Below are 19,224 nucleotides of genomic sequence, written 5' to 3'. Positions count from 1 at the left end.
TGACAAGCCCCAACCACAAGCGCATCACACCAGATCCGCAGTTTGCTGCCCGTGTTTATTAGTGGAAAGGCGCCTTGCCAAAGAAAGGAAAAAAAAAGTGAAGCCCTTGTGATAAAATATACCCTTCTCCCTCTCTCGGCTGCTGAAGGATGCTCCTTTTTCCCTGCACTACTTCATACATCTCATCAATGTTTCACTGCCAGAGGCCCTCTTAATGTCAGACAGTCTAATAACTCACGACTGTCTTCTCCAAATCCCCGTGCATGCTCAGGTGAAAGCAACACCGCTGGGAAGCAGAACACAGATCTCGCTCGAACGCAGCAGATCAGGAACATCAAGGGCACCTTCTGAGATGCTGTGGGAGCCCGACATCTAAAGATGCCCCAGTAAAAAGAACATCCCCACCTGTAGAGGGTACAGCCTACAGAGCAGGGAGACGCACGCCCAGGCCTGGAGATCTGCAAAGCCTTCATTTTTTTTCTGCTCTCATCCCTGCATCGCGCGACCAAGCCACTCTTTTTATACCCGCCCCCCAACCCAGTCAGGAAGAACTTTTATTTTTCCAGGTTATTACCCACCTATGCCAGTGTATCGCTGCCAACGGGCCCCGTGAGCTCTGGACGCGCGCTGGGGGTGGGGGGGCCAGCCATGGAGACCCTGCCCAGCGCCCGGGAGGGCCTGTACATCAAGACACGCTCGGCGGGGTTGCTATGGCGATGTCAGCGTGACAGGGGTCGCGGGGGGGGGGGGTGAAAGGTTAATCTGTGTCTCAGACAGGCGGAGGCTGGGGGTGGAGGTGGCCAGCGCGGGCGGGGCGATGTGAAGACCTGGCCTGACACGCTGAGCCGGGGGGAGTCGCCGGCGCTGGAGGGGGGCCGGCCGTGAGTGACACCGCGAACGCCCTGCTTCACCAGCCGGCCAAACTGAACTGCAGCACAGCGCGGCGCGAGAATGAGAGCAAACCTGTCCGCCTCACAGGGAGAAATTAATGACTGTGCCCTTACTGGGGGCACCAAAGCATACAGCCTCACAGACACGCGTGTCATCAGGCCCTTTGCTTGGCCAATATTATTGATAAAGTCTGCCTGCAGTGGGTTTCAGATAATACAACCAAAAGCTAAGGGGGTTGTGTTTCAGGAAGTTCTTTCTTTTTTTCCCTCCCAAACGTATTGTGTTTAAAGAAAAAAAAAGAAGAAAAAAGAAGGCTTCATGCTCAAATTCATTCCGAGGGAAAAGTTCAGTAATGATACCCAGAATAAACTCTGTAGGAATACAACTATGCACAGAGGTACCCTGATCAAAGAATAAATTCCCTTTGCTTCACTGGAGCGTAGGACTGAACGACTCAAGCTTTTCCAGCTCATTCTTCCAGTTACAAAACAGCTTTAGCTACAGTGCACACCAGTGCCACATGACTCGTCTTCCCCCGACCAGCATGCTTGATAAAAAGAACTTTGCATAATCAGCTGATTTCGGTAATCCACTCCCGGTTCGGAGCAGGAGCCTAGCTGGAGCTCCTGGAGCCCTTCAGCCCTGCAGCAGCACAGCTTTCTGCCAGCAGCTCAGACTAGAGAGCAGCCTTACGAAGACACCTGCTATCCCAGGGGACTGCTCCAGCCTGTAGTGCACTCTCTGTTTATGTGGTCCTGCATACTGAGCTGCAAAACACATTCTTCAGGCACAGACACTGCAAGACATCCTAGGCATTTTCTTTTTTTTCCAGTGCATATGTCTTCTCTCTAATCCCAGACTCCTACCTGCCACAACAGCACCAATTATAATCGCTCTGGCTCAGGTCCACTTGACCCAAATCAAATTGCCATATGGATTGTGCTTCAGAAAGGAACATCTTGCACGGATTTTTTTAATTCCCCTATAAAACACCAACCCGACTGACACCTGAAAACCTGTTTCCTCTGCGTGTGCGCGTGCGCCTGCCTGCCCAGCCTTTTTACAATTAGATTTCCTTCCTCAAGGAAGCACGATTAAAAATAACAAAGGAGGTTTGGTTTTTTTTTTGCAAAAGCCTGGGCAACCCAGCCAGAGTTTAAAAAAGGCTCAAACACGCACACACAAGAATTGATCTTGAAGGAATGCTTTCAGAAAGTAAAGCTTTCTGACTCCCGCACAGGCAATTTCAGTGAAAGCAGCTGTGCGGGCTGGGGGTGCCCAGGGCTCTCTGCACGGCTCAGACTGACAGAGCCCGGCGCGCCGCAGGGAGGACAGAGGGAGCGCGCCACACTTTCTCCTGCTCAGCGTCTCCATGTCAACAAAGCCAGGTTTCAGCATTTAAAGCGCTCTGTGTTGCAGCCTTGTGTTCTGAAGTGACAATCAGCGCACTGGAAGTACCAGCAAAGTGGGGGGGGGGGGGAGGGGGGAAGGGGGGACAGTAATGTCAACGAAAAAAACTCCAGAGTGTCTGCTAACATGCTGGTCACCTGGACAAAGCCAGATGAGCACCGTTCCTGAAGCCCACAGAAAATGCAGGAGTCAAGTTCTTCCCCCCTCCCCTCCTCTCCTTCCCATTCCTGGAACAGCCTTCTTATCAACAGGAATACACTGGTGTCTGGCGAACATGCTGCACTTTGGGAGCAGTGAGCTCTTAATGCAGAGCAGCTGCTGAAATGTAGGAGGCAAAGGCAACTACAAAACAGCGCGGAGCGCAGAGGCGGCTCCCCGCGGAGCAGCTGATGGCAGACAGCTCAGCCGCTCTGTCCCGTAAAAGCCGGGGTAGGTGGAGCTGCCGTGTCCCTACCCCTTCGCCCCGGTCCCCTGGGCTTCTCGCCGACAGGATCGGGAGCCAGATCCGCAGCGCAGTCCGTCCGGATAGATCCGGTCTGTCTCTCCAGCCTGGAAGCCGAGGAGGGAAGAGGGAAAACCGCACTGAGGAAGGAAACATGCAACATGCTGCCCCCCCCCACTCCATTTCCACCCGGCAAGAGCAATCGATACAAGAGCATTGATTGGTGCAGACTCTGGCTATCACTCTGCTGTCGCTTCAGGAGGCCCTTCTCCACAGCGCCCCAGTCGAGATATAAACCTTCAGGAAATACCAGATACCTACTGTACATGATTTAATAACCTATACCAATAATAAAGTAAATTCATCAAGAATAACACTAGGATTAAGTGGGAACTATTAAAAGCATGTCTGCAGATCCACTGTGAGCACACTGCTACACTTGGGGGCAAGCAGGTAAAAGTTCGATACATACTGAAAAGACAAGAACAGAGTCACAGTGTTTCGGCTGTGGAGCCACACCACTGAAGAAGGCTCCACAGCCGAAACACTCTCTCTGCTGTTCAGCCTGGAATAACCCTTCACCTGAATTCGCGCGGCTCCCTGCTGCTCCTTCTTCCGTGAGGCCTGTCCAGGGCCTGTCCCCTCCGACCCCTGAGAAGCGGCAGGCTTGCTCATTTCCCATTTCTGGGCTTCGTCCGTGTGTCCTCGGCTTGGACGGTTTAGCAACGGGTCTGGAGCCGAGCCGAGTCGAGTCGAGTCGAGCCACAGCCGGCAAAACCGGCACACCCGGAGGCGCGTTTGTTTACACTCGACGGGAACACGTCACGGCACGTCTCGGAATAGCGGGCCTCACGCCGCCCGGTCAGCACAGCCCCGCGGTATCGTCGAATAAACGTGACGCTCTTGCTTGTCCCACCCCTGGTTCCGGTCCAGAGTCCGGGGTTCAGGCGTCCCGCGAGAGGTTCGGACCCGAACTCCCTCCTGCCCAACGATGTCTTTGATTATTGTAACTCATGACGATGGTTTAAAGTTGTTCTGGGGGGAAAGGGCGGGATGTTGTCGGCGGCGAGGCCGGCCTGAGCCCCTCCCGCGCGCAGCCCCGGTGCCCCCGTGCGTGTGCAGCAAGACGCGCTCGTGCAGGGCTGTGACGTCTTGGCCCTTCGTCCCGCATGTACCTGCAGCACACAACGCGAATGGCGCAGGACGATGCGTCCGTGACACTGCATTGGTTTTTGTGAGTTAGTTTGTGTTGTAAGGTGTGCAGTATGTCACCGGTGCGTGTGTGAGCGCTGCCAAGGCAGCCTCGCGCCCTCCCTCGTCCCGCCACGCCGCGCGCACGAGCTGTCCCTGGGGACCGGGAAGCTCACTCGCCCCCACAGGCCTGGAGGGGTACACCCCTCGCACCCCGCACTGAGATCACCCGTAAACCCGCCATTTCTGTGATTGCCTGACGCGTCCCGCCGCTCCGCCGTGCGGCCGTGGGGGTCTTCTCGAGGCGCTGGGGTGGCCCCGCAGGTCGGACGTGAGAGAGAGGGACGCAGCTGGTAGAGACTATCTTAATCCCGTGAGGGAAACGGCCTCGGCCGGACTGTCCGCCTGCAGCGGCCGCGCCTGCTGGGCGCAGGAGGTGTCGATTTTAGTCCGTGCTAACGTGTGCAAAGCCCTTATCAACCATCGGGCAGCAGCAGAATCCATCGTCCAATGGAGCATTGATTCAGGATTGTCATTTTAAATAGGCTTTCCATCAGCCCTGTAGCAAATCGAATCACACTGCGTGAAGAAGCCTTGTTTGTGGGCATATAAACGTGAGAGCGGTATAAAGGTGCATGACGCCCGTTCTTTATTAAATACAGGGTCGAGACACAACACTAAAATATGTGTCACTCCCTTTGAAACGCTCGTTAGCAGGGGATGGCGGTTCAGCTCTCAGAAGAGCACACGACTCCTGCCCGGCCAGCCCGCTCGGAGCCCCGCTAGCGCTGTCTAGCGGTGCTGCCGGCTCGTCTGTCCGCTCCCGCACAGCGCCCGCAGCCGGCGCGTGCGGGAGCGGAGCGGTCAGGGCGCGCGAGCCCCGGCCGGGGGCTGCTGTGTCGCACCGAGCACGTGGTGCGCAGGGTACCCACCTGGGCCGGCAGGTAGCGCCCAGGGAGCCGGCCTGTACCCTGACAGGGCTTCTGTTAGTGCTGCGCTGCGTTTATTAAAGCGAAGCGAGGAGCTCTGCCCGTTTCCTGTAACAGCAGCAATGCCCCGAACACCTTGACACTGTCAGGGGGAGACTCATCTGACTGCACTTCAGAAAAAGAACATTCCTGTGATCCCTACACGTCGCTGAGCTGGTCCTCTAGCCTCCCATTGGCTTTTGTATGAGCAGCCCTGGCTGTGTCTGGAATATCAATTGCCGTTATGGAGGAAGCGAAGCGTCCCTGATCGCTGGTGTTGTGTGCGTGTGGTGGAGGCGCTCCGCCGCTCTCCGGCCCCGAGTGCTCGCTGGGAGCCGCTCTGAGCGAGTCTGGCACCAGGCAGGCTGGGGAAAACCAGACACGAATGTAAAACAATAAGAACGCTTCCCGCTAACTCCGTAACCTTACTCTCCATGGCACAACGAAATTTGAGGTGCGCCCTACAAAGTCACAAATGGAAACAGCAATGTACCAGTACATTTTCTTGACACTAATAGCTCAATTAATCCTTCACTCGTCTAATTCTGTGCGCCACATTTCGTGGTGTGCAGGGCACAACCACAGGACTGTATAGCAGGACTCAGTACCGCTGAGCGACGCCGTCCGCTGGGCTGATGAGATGCCCCCTGCTGGTTGGATGAGGTAGTGCCCCCCTGTTGAATACCGAGCTGTTCCTGTCCCCCGGGCACCTGCCCTCTCCATCGCGCCCGGTGCCACACAGCCCTGCGTGGCGTCGCTCTCGGCGTGCGAAACCGAACGGAGGAGGTGTTTTGGGAGCGATCCCGGTTTTCCCAGCCCAGTTCGCCACCCCCCCGAGCAGCCGGCCTCCATGTCCCGAGCCTGGTGTTCGTACAGGGCGGCCGGGTCTGCTCCCGGGCGCGGAGTCGGCGGCGCTGGCGGATGACGCATCGGAGCGCGTCGGGCAAAAGACACCCCCAGGCCAGGCACTGCTGAAGAACAGCCATGTTCTCGGTGTACTCTGCACAACTAGAGAGGAAGGTCATTAATAATCCTCTAATGAATTCCTTAACTTAAAAGATAAATACTTAACACTAATTACAAGCATACCGTAATTAGATTGGCGCACATCAGACAGCAATTTTCTCTCTATTGCTTGTTCAATTACTATCATTTGCCCTGTTTTTTACTCCCGTTTATGTCTCTACTGTTCTAATTCTCCAGAACCGACTCTGTAGTTCTGTGATTGATTGCGGTGAGCCTCAGGTCTGGCCGACAGCCTGCCCTCAGGTCCAGTCCAGGGACTGGTGACCCGGCCCGGTCCGGCTCCGGTCTCCGGGGTTTCCCCAGCCCCGGTCCCGCTGTCTTCCGCATTCCCTTCCTACTGCGGTTTCAATTACTCCATCACTCAGTCACACTGGCAATTTGCTTAATTAGACCTTTAGAAACAAAATAAAACTGTGTTTCGAGTTCTGAATACAGGTTTACAAGTAACCTGAACCCCTGAAGTGCTGGGAGCTGACAGCACCTTCTGGAGAGGGGCTCTGCATGTGCTGGATGTTGTTTTCACAATCTGGCGCTCGATGACACAGTTCGGAGAGCAGCTGGAGTGGACAGCGCCGGCCACTGAGGTCCAGAGACCAGCTGGGGTGGACAGTGCCGGCCGCTGAGGTCCTGAGACCAGCTGGAGTGGACAGCGCCGGCCGCTGAGGTCCAGAGAGCAGCTGGGGTGGACAGCGCCGGCCGCTGAGGTCCAGAGAGCAGCTGGGGTGGACAGCCCCGGCCGCTGAGGTCCAAAGGTCTGGAGTGGACAGTGCTGACCCCTGAGGTCCGGAGTGGACAGCGCTGGCCGCTGGGGTGGACAGCTGAGTCCCCTGCTGCCACTGCCCACCTGCGCTGGTGGTGGCTGGGGCTGCACTACTCTTAACTCTGCCCCGGGTTCGAAGGAGAGCCTTTCCATGAGTGCGAGCACTGTGACGCTCTTCCTCAGATCAGCCTCTTCTCAGCTGCAGCCCTGCTGTCTGCACCGGCCAGGGAAGCCAGGCGCAGGGATCGGTCCAGCTCTCCCCGCTCCTGCGGCAGGTGCTGTCAGCCAGCGACAGCAGCAGCTAGTCCTTCGTCCGTGCAAAAACAAAACCAAATTCATAATAATTGCAAATGATGTGGGGACCAGAGAATACTCCTGGAGAGTAAACAAGCTGTGTGACACATCCAACTAGAATCATTTTGTAATTTTATGATACAAACACGCTGGAAAGAAAGTGGGGGGAAAACGCAATCTCATTTAGAACAGGCTCTTTAAATAAAAACATCAGAATTAGCATATTCCAAGGTCGTAAATATGCAGTACAAAACGAGGGCAGAGCTGTGCTGGGCTGTGTCTGGCCCTGGAGGAGCTCTGTGCTCCCAGTCCCACCCAGCAGCTCCAGCAGGCGACTGCGCTGTGAGCAGGGAGGTGCGCCGGAGACCCGGGAGGGAGGGAGGCAGAGGAGGATAAATCCCATCTCAGGCTGCCAGAGGGATGATGGGATCAGGCGAGGCCGCCGCATTCCGTGCGTGCCGGATTATCTCCCATAAAGCAGAACGATCGGATTCCGCCTCCCTCTGAGCCAGGGATCTGCTCACATCCCTCGCCACCCTCCCGGGCTGGGGCGCCAGCGCTGTGATGGACTGCACTCCTCCGCTACTGTGCATAATTGCAGTAATTAGCAGCTAATGAAGCAATACTGAGCTGGGCAGGGCAAGGCTGTGGAACGGTGGGGACCGGAATATCCCAAAAAGCTGAACTGCATGTTTGAACCGATGCGCTCTCTCATACTTCGGCCTCGGTGATGTGAAACTTGATTGTTTCGAGACTCCAAGGCTCAAACACTGTGTGAGTTCAAAGCCTGCTTTCAGGCCAGGTGAAACTGGAAGCCAGCACTTAGTGATTGTATCTTCCTGGAATGCTGTCAGCTATCAGCTGTAATACCTGATGCATATAAAGTCCATTTATGTCTGTTCCACAAAGGACGACCGTTTCATGTTTGTGAGTTAATTCAATTTGGGATTTTAAGAGTCTGAAAATGTATCCTACTGAACAGTCATCTTACCTTCCAAAAGGACACAGTATCACGCTCATCTTGCAGTATAATGAAATACAATAGAATATCATGCAGATTACGGTCAGTACTGAGACAAAAATAGCATTGCTCTTCATTCTCACACATCCCAGGTTGGGCTATGCCAAGGCTCTGAGGGGCACCTGTGCAAAATCAATTTATCTGACAAAATCAGAGGCTGCACAGTCTGGCACGTAAACAGGAAGTCACCAGCATGTCCCGGCTGCAGGAATCTGGAGAGGACTGGGGGCACAGCTATACCAGCGGACAGCAGGGCGCTGCCACACATATTGCTATCAACCAGGAAGTGCGGTGGCCCAGCAGGTGCAGAAAGCACAGCAAAGAGAGACAGATAAGAGGAACGCAATCGATGCTTATTGTATCTCTCAGCAGGCTCAGTACTGAAGTGCTAAGAACAAAATGCAATACTCTGTCTGCAGAGTCAAAATGATTCCTGATCAGCTGCCTCCCACAGGTCCTAAAAGGCAAGCAGTTCAGATAAGAATATCCAACAGCAGCACAGGGAGTGAGGGGCAGGCTGGAGAGGTCGATTTAGAACGAGAGCACTCTCCTGCTCTGGGGATTGAGGTGGTGCTCCTGCCTTCTTCATTTCCACACGTCTCCCCTCGCGTGCATCACCAGCCCTCGTTCACACTGCACTGTTTATTCTTTCACGGGTCTGCAAGATAATCAGAGCACTGGAGCCAACTAGCTAGCGAGGAAGCTAGCCAACTGGGTTCGATTCCAGACCCGGGGTGCTGTCTGTGTGGAGTTTATACTGTATGTTCTCCCCGTGCTGGTGTGGGTTTCCTCCCACAGTCTGGGACAGCTGGCCCTGGTGCGGGTGTGAGTGTCTGTGTGCCCCGCGCTGGACTGTGCCCCCGTCTGGCTGCGCCCTGCCTTGTGCCCGTTGCTTTCCGAGATGGGCTCCAGCTCCCTTGTGACCTTGTATAGGATTCAGCCATGAGAAAATGAATAGATAAGGCCAGCTAGACAGACAGGCAGACAGACACCTTTCAGTGGCCAAAGCCTTAATATACAGTAATTGTAACATCTTTCCACGGCCGATTTACATGCACAGAACAGGATCAGAAATCTCTGCAGACAGGTTGACTTTCTGCAACAGCCAGAGCTAATTAATATTCATCGTCTCAGAACATGTAGATTTCTTACTACGCACACCCTCGGTTTAAGAGAAGACAGTGGAATTTTACTTCTTTACCACTGCCCAAGCGATAACGATGTTGTCTTGGCCTCTACTCTCGTCATGTCTAAAAGTGGCCCCAACCTCCCAGCGACTTCGTCCTTCGGTGAAGGCGCTGCGATGGCGACTGTGAATCACACTTTTCTGCCATGTCGCTGCAGTTACCAGCCCGAACCAGCCTGGGACTCCGGACTTGTGCTGCAAACAGAGATGACTCTGCTTTGCTGTGGCAGACTACATCTCCAGGTTTCTCCAGCCCTCATCACAAAAGCATCTCGAATTCAACAGGGAACAACATTTCCTCCTAGTCAGGAGCTTTGCTTGCGTGCTTCAGTGCTTCTGCGCTTCGGTGCAAATGAATTAATTTTTGTGCTTAGAATGCTCACTTGTATTTTTTCCTTTAAAGAAACTAGTCAGTTCAATAATGAGTGTTTCAAGGTAGAAGGTATTTCAGAGTCATGCAATAGAAGAGCACCACACGTGTGTGTGTGGGCCCATAAAGCAAAGAGCAGGAAACAAGCTCGCCCCTCTTGAAGAGAGGACATGACACCCGCAAACGTTCCAAAGAGAGTTTCACGTCAATCGATATCACAGACAGAAAAGGTGTGGGGGGAAGTAAATAAAAGCATACGAGCGCGGGGAGCTGGAAGTAAGCACTCTCTCTTGTGTTTTGTTTGTAGAGAGAGGAGCCCAAGCCGGAGCCATGCAGTCCTTCAGAGAACGGAGTGGTTTCCATGGCAACCAGCAGTGCTACCAGCAGGAGACACATGAATTATCACGCCTTGAGAATTACAGACATCATCACAGTCAGACCAGACAGGGCTACGAGGCACACTCACTCGCGGCCGCGGGGACGAAAGACTGTTACAGCCAGCAGGCCTACCCGGCCTACGGCAGCGGCTCGGCTCCCGCGGATAAGCAGTACAAAGGAACCAAACTCCCGGGCCAGCTCCTGTCCAGCGGGCCCTCCGCCAGCGGCTACAGCGGCCACCTGGGCTCAGCGTACCCGGCCCAGTACATGAGCGAGGGGCACCTGCCGCAGAAGTGGGAGGACTCCGCGCACACGCACCTGCCCCAGTACGAGCAGGAGCTGGTGGGGCGGCTGGAGCCCGCGGCCGGCGGCGGGCCCGGAGGGGGCCAGTACCTCGAACAGACCCTGCTCCCCATTTCCCAGAGCCAGTGCGCCCACCCCACCCAGCCCAACCCCCCCGTCTACACCACTCACCCCCAACCGAAACTGCCCCAGGACACCTCCCCGTCCCCCATGACCTACACCCAGGGGCCCATGCACTTCCCCCAGCACTCCCAGTCTCTCTCCTCCTCAACGCCTTCCTACCCGGCCGTGGAGAAGTGCAGCCAGACGCCCCACTGCTACAAGAGCTACGCCATGCCGCCAACTTCCCAGTACAACCGGCAGCTGGGGAGCAGCAGCATCAAGCAGAGTGGCTACAGAGCCCAGGGCAGCTACACGTACCAGCAGGCTCCCTCGAGGGCCGGCTACGAGCAGCAGGCCCTGTCCGGCGCCCAGGACGGGCTTTCAAAATACCAACATTTCAGCCAGCCCCCGCAGAACTACTGCCTCTCCGACATCTCGGTCAGGTCCCCTGAGCAGTACTACCAGAACTGCAGCCCCAGTTCGAGCCACTCCCCGGCCCGGTCTGTCGGGAGGTCTCCTTCCTACAGCTCCACCCCTTCGCCCCTGATGGTCAATCCTGAGTCCTTCCAGTACAGCCAGCCTCCCATCACGACGGGGGCTGCCTCCTCCTCCTCCTCCTCCGCCAGCGGGCTGAGAGAGCAGAGCTTGCTGATGCCCCCGCACTCTCACGCCTCCCCCAGCCTCAACCCTCAGGCCGCCAGCTTCACGGGCTCCGTCAAGGACCGGTTTTCCGAGAAGCTCCTGTCCAACCCCAGCCTGTGGAGCCTCAACGCCCTGACGTCTCAAGTGGAGAACATTTCCAACAACGTCCAGCAGCTCCTGCTCACGGAGGCCATGGTGGCCAACAAGAAGAGCAGCAAACGAAACCAGAAGAAGACGGAGGACTTCAAAGGCCAGCTGAGAGCCCTGGAGGACGGATCGTGCCCAGATGCCCAGCTGGCCACGCCTGTGCCCGAACCGTTTGGCACGCCGCAGTCCGTCCACACGGAGCTGCAGGAGGGCGAATATTCCAGCAGTTCGGAAGACCAGTTAGAGAGGAGCTACTACTACTGTGGCCAAAGCAGGAGCCCAGCCCAGCCCACTACAAACTCCCAGCACACGCTGGAGACGGTGTCCTCCTGCTCCGCGACGTCCCCCGACGTCTTGTCCACGAAGTCTGACGACTCGGCCCACAGCCTGCCGAGCGCGGAGGCCGGGGAGAACCTCGCCACCTTGCTCAAGAGCATAGGAGAGGAGAAGTCTCCCAAAGGTGCCCTCGTCCCCAGTCCCCTGAAGCCGGAGCAGAACTCCCCCGATGACATCCAGCGCCTGAAGGACTCCCTGAAGGAGAACTTCGAGGAGTCGGCCTGGCTGGAGAAGACGGGCGAGGAGAGGGAGGAGCCGAAAGAGCGGCTGGCGGCGGATGGAGACGGAGCCGCCGAGATCCGCGCGGCGGAGCCGGAAGGCTGGCCCGACCATGACAAATACCCGTCCCTGTTTCAGAAGATCAGCAAGGCGCTGGCAGGCAAGAGCTACCCAGGCAGCATGGAGGAGCAGATCTATCAGGAACTGCAGAACCAATACGTTCCGGATGACGGAGGCAGTGGGGAGAAGCCATCAAGTCCTTCAGACTTCAACTGCAAGACTGACATGGTTTCTGATGTGGAGGCAGAGATATATAAATCAGAGTTTCCCACCGATTCAGACGCCTCAGGGAAAACCGTTCCATTCAGCTGGAGCAATGACCTTGTACAAGATCAATATTTAACCATGAAAGAGGACGACTCAGAGTTTCCGCATTTTAATTCCAGGAGCGGATTGTTTGAGGAGAAGCTTCCAGCAGCCGAGAGAGAGAAGCAGGAAGCTTTTGAAGAGCAGCACTCTGTCGTTTCCAGCCGAGCTACTGGAGCAAGAGAGGGAGAGGATAGCTTGCCGTCCTCTGAGGAGGCCATGAATAATAAAACATGGACCCAGGAGTCTGGGGAAATCGGCAGCCCAGCCCCGGAGCAAGTAAACAGGGCTGCTGCCGCCACAGAGACACAAGACGCAGGCTTTCCGAGCTCCGAAAGGAGGTCAGTCATTTGCGATATCTCACCTTCCAAGCAGCCTGCTAAGGCAGCTTTCCCGGGGCTTAATGAAGAAGCAACACCTCTGTCCCAAGTGAGGGAGCATATTGATTGCCACGACGCCGTGGTGCTGGAGCCAGACTCTCCGCAGCTGCCGGGCAAGTCGATGATGCACTCTGCCCCTTCCTGGGCCGACACCCCGCCCTCGCCGAAGAAAGGCGACGAGGAGGTAGACCCCCGCATCGACGGCCCGAATGGAGTGACACCTTCCACCAAGGCTGAGTCCCCCCCGCCGTCAGCACATCTCACGCCTTTCCACAGGAAGCACGCAGAGGACAAGAGCAGCCAATCGGGAAGAATAATGCACACAAGCGTCAGAATCCGCAGGCTCTCCAGCGGGGTTGGAGAGGGGCTGCCGGGCACCCCTCAAGAGATGAGCATGCCCTCAAGCAAAAGCATGACCGTGACAGATCAGACGGGCGTGACGCACAAGGACCTGTCCAGCCAGACAACTAAGCTTTTTCCTGAGAGCTTCCCTTCCAGGATGTGCACCAGGTCCTTCACGGCCCTGGCTGCCCCCAAAGCTTGCATCCACCTGAAAAGGCAGGTGGCCCCAAAGCTCGCAAAGGGAGTAGCCGCAAAGGAGACGCTCCCCAAGATCAAGTGGAAGAAGCAGAAAGGCCCCAAGCCAGCTGTCATAGGTCACCTCAAGGGCAAGAAGACTCTGAGTGAGAGCAGCCCACAGGACGAAAACCACAACTCCAGCTTGCCTCCGGCTCCGCCCGGTAAAGACCCGAAAGCCATGGTGCTGAGGTCAAGGAAGCCAGCGCAGGAGAAGCCTCTGAAGCACAAGGACAAGAGGACGCCCTGCGCTCTCCCCAGGAAGCTGAAGGACACGAAGAAGCACAAGGCCTCCTTCCAGAAAGAGGCGGCACGCGGGAGCCCCAAGCAGACCCTGGCGGGATCCCACCGCAGCGTGGTCTACAGAATAAAGCCCCCAGCCTGCAAGCCGGAAGAGAAGGTCAGCCCCCCTCTGAAGAGGAAGGCGAGCTGCCTCTCTCCTGTCCCCATGAAAAAGCGGAGAGGAGGGAAGGCAGGCAGGGGGGACGGCTTCCAGGCCCCGTTAAAGAACAAGCCAGGGGGCGTGAAGGCTCCCAGCAAGAGGCTGCGGCAGGGAGAGCACTTCCTCTCCAAAGACACCCCCCTGGCTGACGTGAGTGGTGGCCACTGCCTGCCCCCTCAGTACCCCGCCAAGACAAAGTACCTGCCCCCCCGCAAGGGCAGGGGCCTGAAGTATGAGGCGCTGGTCCAGAAGATCACGTCTCCGGGCGCGAAGAAACACTCCTCGAGCCCCCCGGGGGAGCCGTGCGCAGCGCAGGCTGCGGAGAACAGGGGCCCCGTGGAGCCGGCAGCAGGGGCCCCGGGAGAGGAGGGGGGCGCGCCCAACGCAACGGGGGCGCAGCACGCGGGCTTCGCCAGAGCCCCCACTTCGAAGAGGAAGAGAGTGGCGGCGGGGGAGGGCGTCGAGCCGCCTGAGGGGCCGCTGGGGTCCGGGGGCCTTGTGCTCACCACGCCCAGGCTGGCGAAGCAGAGGGCGATCAAGAACAACCACGAAATGCATCTGAAGCAGAGGAGGAAAAAGAGGAAAGCTCCTGCCTTCCCCCCCCCTGACTCTGCCCCCGCGGGCCAGCAGGCTCTGCCCCCGGCCCCTGCCCTGCCCCCCTCCGCGGGGCAACTCCCAGGCAGCCCGACGGGCCCCTCCGACACCAGCACGGCGAAAAGGGGCACGCGCAGACCGAGACAGGGGAGGGCTTCAGACAAGCCCAAAGCTGTCAAGCAGACGGGGCCCAACAGGCGAAACCGAAAGCACCTGAGCACGGTCAAGGCCAGGCGGAGCGGCCACAGGAAGCCCAGCGCTCCCGTCGTGGAGGAGAAACAGCCGGAGATCCGTTTAAAATACGTCACGTACAAGCCGCAGAAGAACGAAAACAAACCTTTCTTCAGCCCATACGTGCACATTGACAGCTCCAAAGAGTTTGCCGCTCTGTGTACGATTGTTAACAGGCCCGAGGAAGAGTTTCTGCTCCTGCAGGCCAGAAAAAAGAGCTCGGCCAAGATGAAAAGCCCTGCCCCCGTTGCTAAGGCGATACCCAACTCCTCAGTCATGCTGCAGGGGCCGCTGGTCAACAAAAACCTCATTGACAGGTGTCTAACCTGCTGCCTGTGCGGAAAGCCAGCAAATTACAGGGAGCTGGGGGACTTGTGCGGCCCCTACTATCCCGAAGACAGCATACCACGCAAGACGCTGTCTTTCAAGTGCAAGCTGGAGCCCAGGGAGGACCGAGCCAGGCTGAGCTGCAGCGCAGCGCGGAGTCCCCCCTCCCGGCCGGAGGGCGACAAGGGCCCCAGCTGCAGCGGCGCCCCGGGGCGGCCGAGGAGGGCGGAGCGGGCGGCGGGCGAGCCCGGCGTGCTGCGCCCCAAGTTCAGGGAGCGCTACAGGAAGCTGCAGCAGTTCCAGGGCTACGACCGGAGAGCTGCGGAGGGGGAGGCGGGCCCGGGCAAGCCGAAGGAGGGGGGGGGGGCGGCGTTGCAGAGGCTGGAGCTGGAGGCCGAGGCCAAGGAGCACTGGGTGCACGAGGCCTGTGCCGTCTGGACCAACGGGGTCTTCCTCGTCTCCGGGAAGCTGTACGGCCTGCAGGAAGCCGCGCTCGGCGCCGCCGCCTCGGTGAGTCTCTCTCTGCGCCTGGGGCTTGCCCAGACTTTGGGGCTGTGAGTGCCGACCTCACTGGTGGCGTCTCCCACCGCCTGATGGGACTCGCGCACACGGCACCACTGCTGCTAAATCAGGCCTAGCGCGGCAGAGACCTCAGAAACACGACATGCAGTAGGGCTCCCGACAAAGGAGCCAGGGTGCCAGGCGATGCCAAATGAAAGAATCCTCATGTCCAATGCTGTCCTTTGTTTTACTGCCACAGTGCTGCCTGAAGTGCCAGGATCCTGGTGCGTCAGTGGGCTGCTGCAGTAAAGGATGCCCTCAGAAATTCCACTATGTCTGTGCCAAAGAGATGGGTAAGAGCTCTAATATTAGCAGGCCTGCGTGTGTGTTTGTACATGTGCTTTCTGGAAGCGAAGTGACTCATTTTAGCCAGCTGGACCACATGTCCCTGTATCTGCTGATCTGAAAGCGTTGTGATGTCTTCTGTATTTGATATGCACACCTTGTACAGTCCTTTTCTCCGTCTCGGCCTTTGAAGTATTTCAAAGCCTAAGACCTACATCCTTCAGTCGCTACATGAGACTGCTGACTAAGAAGCCCGACGGAGGAAGTTAGATTCCAACAGCTCTGTCAGGGGCTGGACACGGGTGGGAGTGTATTTCTGTTTGGCTTGGTATTCAGACTCTCTTCTCGTTGTTTTAGGTTGCTCTTTACAAGAAGAAAACTTTTCATTGAAATGTCCAAAGCATAAGGTAAGTGACTGTGTTATGATAAAAGGACAGAAGGTAAAGTATTTGTGGATTAATCCAGTATTTTTAGGAAGAACGGTGCCTGAGATTATTCTTCCTGACAACACTGCAACGGAAGGCTCATTCTGCCAGCGGTGCCGGCTCTGAAATCAGACCAAACTCTGCTTCCCACTTTTGGGGTCACGGGCACCCTGAATTTCCCAACATTTCGGAGTCTTTCCTTTCCCTGGCGGACAGGAGATGATTGGATGTGGTGCATGAAGCAGTAGAGCTGTGTGCTCGTGTGCTCGTGCCTCTAGGGATTACAGCAGACCCTCACTGCCCTGCACCAGCTATTGACTGCAGAGTGCTCATCTGACATTCACGTTAACACAGGCCGCTAATTAAATTCACAGAGACGTTCGCTCTTAAGAGCTGTACAATTATGGCAATTCTCGCCTTTATCTGAGTGCACAGCATGCGACTGGTGTGCTGACGCACTATCGGGCTGTAAGTGCTAGAGCACTGTAGCACCTGCGTGCTCAGCCTGACAGGATCTGAATGCGCTGTGTGTTCAAGGACCGCATATTTAAAATGGCTCAGACACTGAAAGAGCTCCAGATAGCTGCCGCAGATGTTGTTTTTCAGCAGTACCTCAGCCTGGGAGAAATGAAGACAGAAATCTGACTTCAACACCCCGATCAATGTCTCTGCGCCCTCCCTGCTCTCTTCAGTGGACCAGTGGAGGGGGGGAGGGGGGTTGAACCATTTTAGCTGTGTTGCCTGGTCCAGTGGCGCAGTGCTCAGCGCTATAGCATCACAGCGCAGGGGCCCACCTGGGGAGAACATGCAAACTCCATGCAGGTGGCATCCTGTGTTCACGGGGGTTTCCTCTGGGTGCTCCTGCCCCCCCCCACAGTCCAGAGCCATGCTGTTGGGCTCACTGGCTTCTGGGAAAACGGTGTCTGTACTGTGAGGGTCTGGCCTCCTGTCCAGGGAGTGCATGTGCCCAGTGCTTACTGGGATGGGCTCTGGCTCGTCTCTGGCTCTGTACTGGGTGAAGCAGTTGGAAAATACATGGATGGGCGATAGACTACATCCTGTGTATTTGTTTTACTCTTTCGTGTGCTGATGTAAATTGATGAAGAGGTCAAAGGTTTTCATCTCTTCTCTCTAGTTCCTGTCCCTGTAGAAAGGTAATGGACTGGTGAGGTCGGATCATTATTAAAAGGCACTGACAGCCCAGACTTTTTAGCACATCTCTATTCCGTTCTCTTTCTAGATAAAGCTTATGACGAATAGTTCTAGAATTAGTTCCCACACTGTAAGTGCTTTTTTGTGTCATGTTTTTAGAGCATTGCAATACACGGGCTATTAAAAATGGGCGGCGTGGCCCGCAGACAGCGGCGTCAGGTTCCGAGCGCTCGGCGTTGTGCCGCCTGCCCCCCGCTGGCCAGACGGGGAATTGCGCTGGGGAGCGCAGAGAGGAAGGTCAGAGTCTGAATTCAGGCTGACATTCACCAGGGAAACGACTGACAAAGCAGAATGAACAACAGCATCGCCTGCCCGGGTTGACAGTGGGGGGGGGGGGGCTAAAGCTTGACCAGAGATCAATGCAATCTCGCCGCGACACCTCCCACGGAACGAGGTGTCAGAAAGATATACACAGAGGTCTCTGTAGCGGCGGGATCTAGGACAAACACAGGGCAGGGGAGAGATATCCGAGTTTCACGCAGAAACGGTTTAAAGGCGAGTAAAACACGAAATAAACGTCCGTTTTTCTCTTCCGAGAATGTAACGGAGGCGGCAACGATTTTACCATCAGCTGCCACATCACTTACTAGCCAGGGGAAGTGATGTCGTGAGGGTCCTGTCGTGCTTGTAGCGCCCGATAGCGTAAAGCGGAGGCAGACGGCGAGTGCTGGCGAAAGCCTGAGCCGTGCTGTTGAGACAGAGCCACTGCCCTCACTGCGGGGACAGCGGCAGCCGGAGAGCCACCCTGCAGCCAGGGGGCGCTCTGTCCGTGAGCCCGGCGTGATGACGCGGAATACACCACGTACCTGTATTTCTAACGCCGCAGAGAAGCGCACTGCCACCCCGTGTCTGGGACGAGGTTAATCTCTGATTCATGAAGTGTTAAACGTGCCGTTAGTTTCCCTGTTAACTATGTTCTTGCCCAGTGGGGAGTGAGAGTGTCACAGTGCCTCGCGCGTGGAGCTCGGTACGCCTCGGTTCTCGCGCAGACACACGAGTGACGAGAAGATCCGGGCGGGTCGAGGTCTGGGTCTGGGTCTGGGTCTGGTTCCGGGGCACGTGTCCACGCACGGAAGGCGTGGGGTCCGCTGTGTGTGGGCCGACCCTCCAGACCGTCTGTTTTCTGCCCCCTCTCAGGCTCTGTGAAAACCAGCTGAGCGCAGGCGGCCGGTCCTGTGGAGATCTCCTTCTATGCAGTGAGTCAATGGACACCCATCCCTGTGCTGACAAGTCGATAAGGGTTCCGGTTTCAGGCTCGGCACGGCGGCTGGAGAGGAGCCTCAGCGCCACCGCGTCAAGGGCAGTCCCTCTCCCCCTGTCTCCCGCCGTGCCCCTTCCGCGCCCTCTCCTCTCCGTCTGCCTGGGCTCTCTCCTGGGAACAGCTTCCAGCGGTCACCCGGAGCTGCAGACACGCCGCAAAAACAAAATCGAGGGAAAAAAAGAGACATTGTGTAGCCATGGCTACAGAGACTTTAAACAAATAAAAACAGCTGTTTAGGGTTCTTACTGGGGGGAGGGCAGAAGAAAAGAATGTGCCATTATAAATATGATATATTTTTTTGTTTTGATTAATTTTTACCTGCGGAATAGAGGCAATGACGAACCTGTGAAGACGTTCAGTGTGGCTCCCCCTGCCGTACATACTCCGGAATACGTTGTGATTTTCAATGTTGACATACATATTCTATATTAAAATATATTCATATTTAGGAATTCACGCATTTCTATCGAAGGATGTATTTTAATGTACATTTCCAACATATTTCAATAGACACAATGTGCAGTTTCAGACGTACGTCGCGGCACCTTCGCAATGTTATTCACGAATTGATTAAGTGTAATAAATGTTTTTTACAAATCTGTAACTAATTGACAGCGAAATCTCTGCTGGTCCTACTGAACACTGTAGAGCTTCAGAAGAAAGGTATTCACACCCTACGAGTGTTGAACGGACCTGAAAGCATCGTCTCTTAAGCTCGTTTAACAATTATTTCACTTGGTAAAGTGGTGAAAAACACTGGAGTTGATGCCGGTGGGGCTGTCTGCAACTGTGTATGGTATTCTATGCAGAAGATGATATTTGGATATTTTAATGTTTTGCTCTTTCAATATGTATTTCAACGTGCATATACAGAATTG

At 56.0% G+C, this 19,224-nt stretch overlaps 1 protein-coding gene across 1 annotated transcript; it reads left to right on the top strand.

The window, feature by feature from the left end:
* The first annotated feature begins 9,889 nt into the window (after window positions 1-9,889).
* On the top strand, window positions 9,890-18,512 carry rai1 (retinoic acid induced 1). Its single transcript, XM_088936837.1, has 4 exons — window positions 9,890-15,112; window positions 15,363-15,456; window positions 15,806-15,855; window positions 18,223-18,512. The coding sequence occupies exons 1-4, from the start codon at window positions 9,890-9,892 to the stop codon at window positions 18,229-18,231; spliced, it is 5,376 nt and encodes a 1,791-aa protein (XP_088792963.1). The 3' UTR covers window positions 18,232-18,512.
* The last annotated feature ends 712 nt before the right edge of the window (window positions 18,513-19,224 follow it).

The sequence above is a fragment of the Atractosteus spatula genome, chromosome 18 (assembly GCF_055471065.1).
Source record: "Atractosteus spatula isolate fAtrSpa1 chromosome 18, fAtrSpa1.hap1, whole genome shotgun sequence".
In the NCBI taxonomy this organism is placed as follows: domain Eukaryota; kingdom Metazoa; phylum Chordata; class Actinopteri; order Semionotiformes; family Lepisosteidae; genus Atractosteus; species Atractosteus spatula.
Note: the sequence above shows the minus strand (reverse complement) of the source record. Positions and strands in the feature narration are given on the sequence as shown.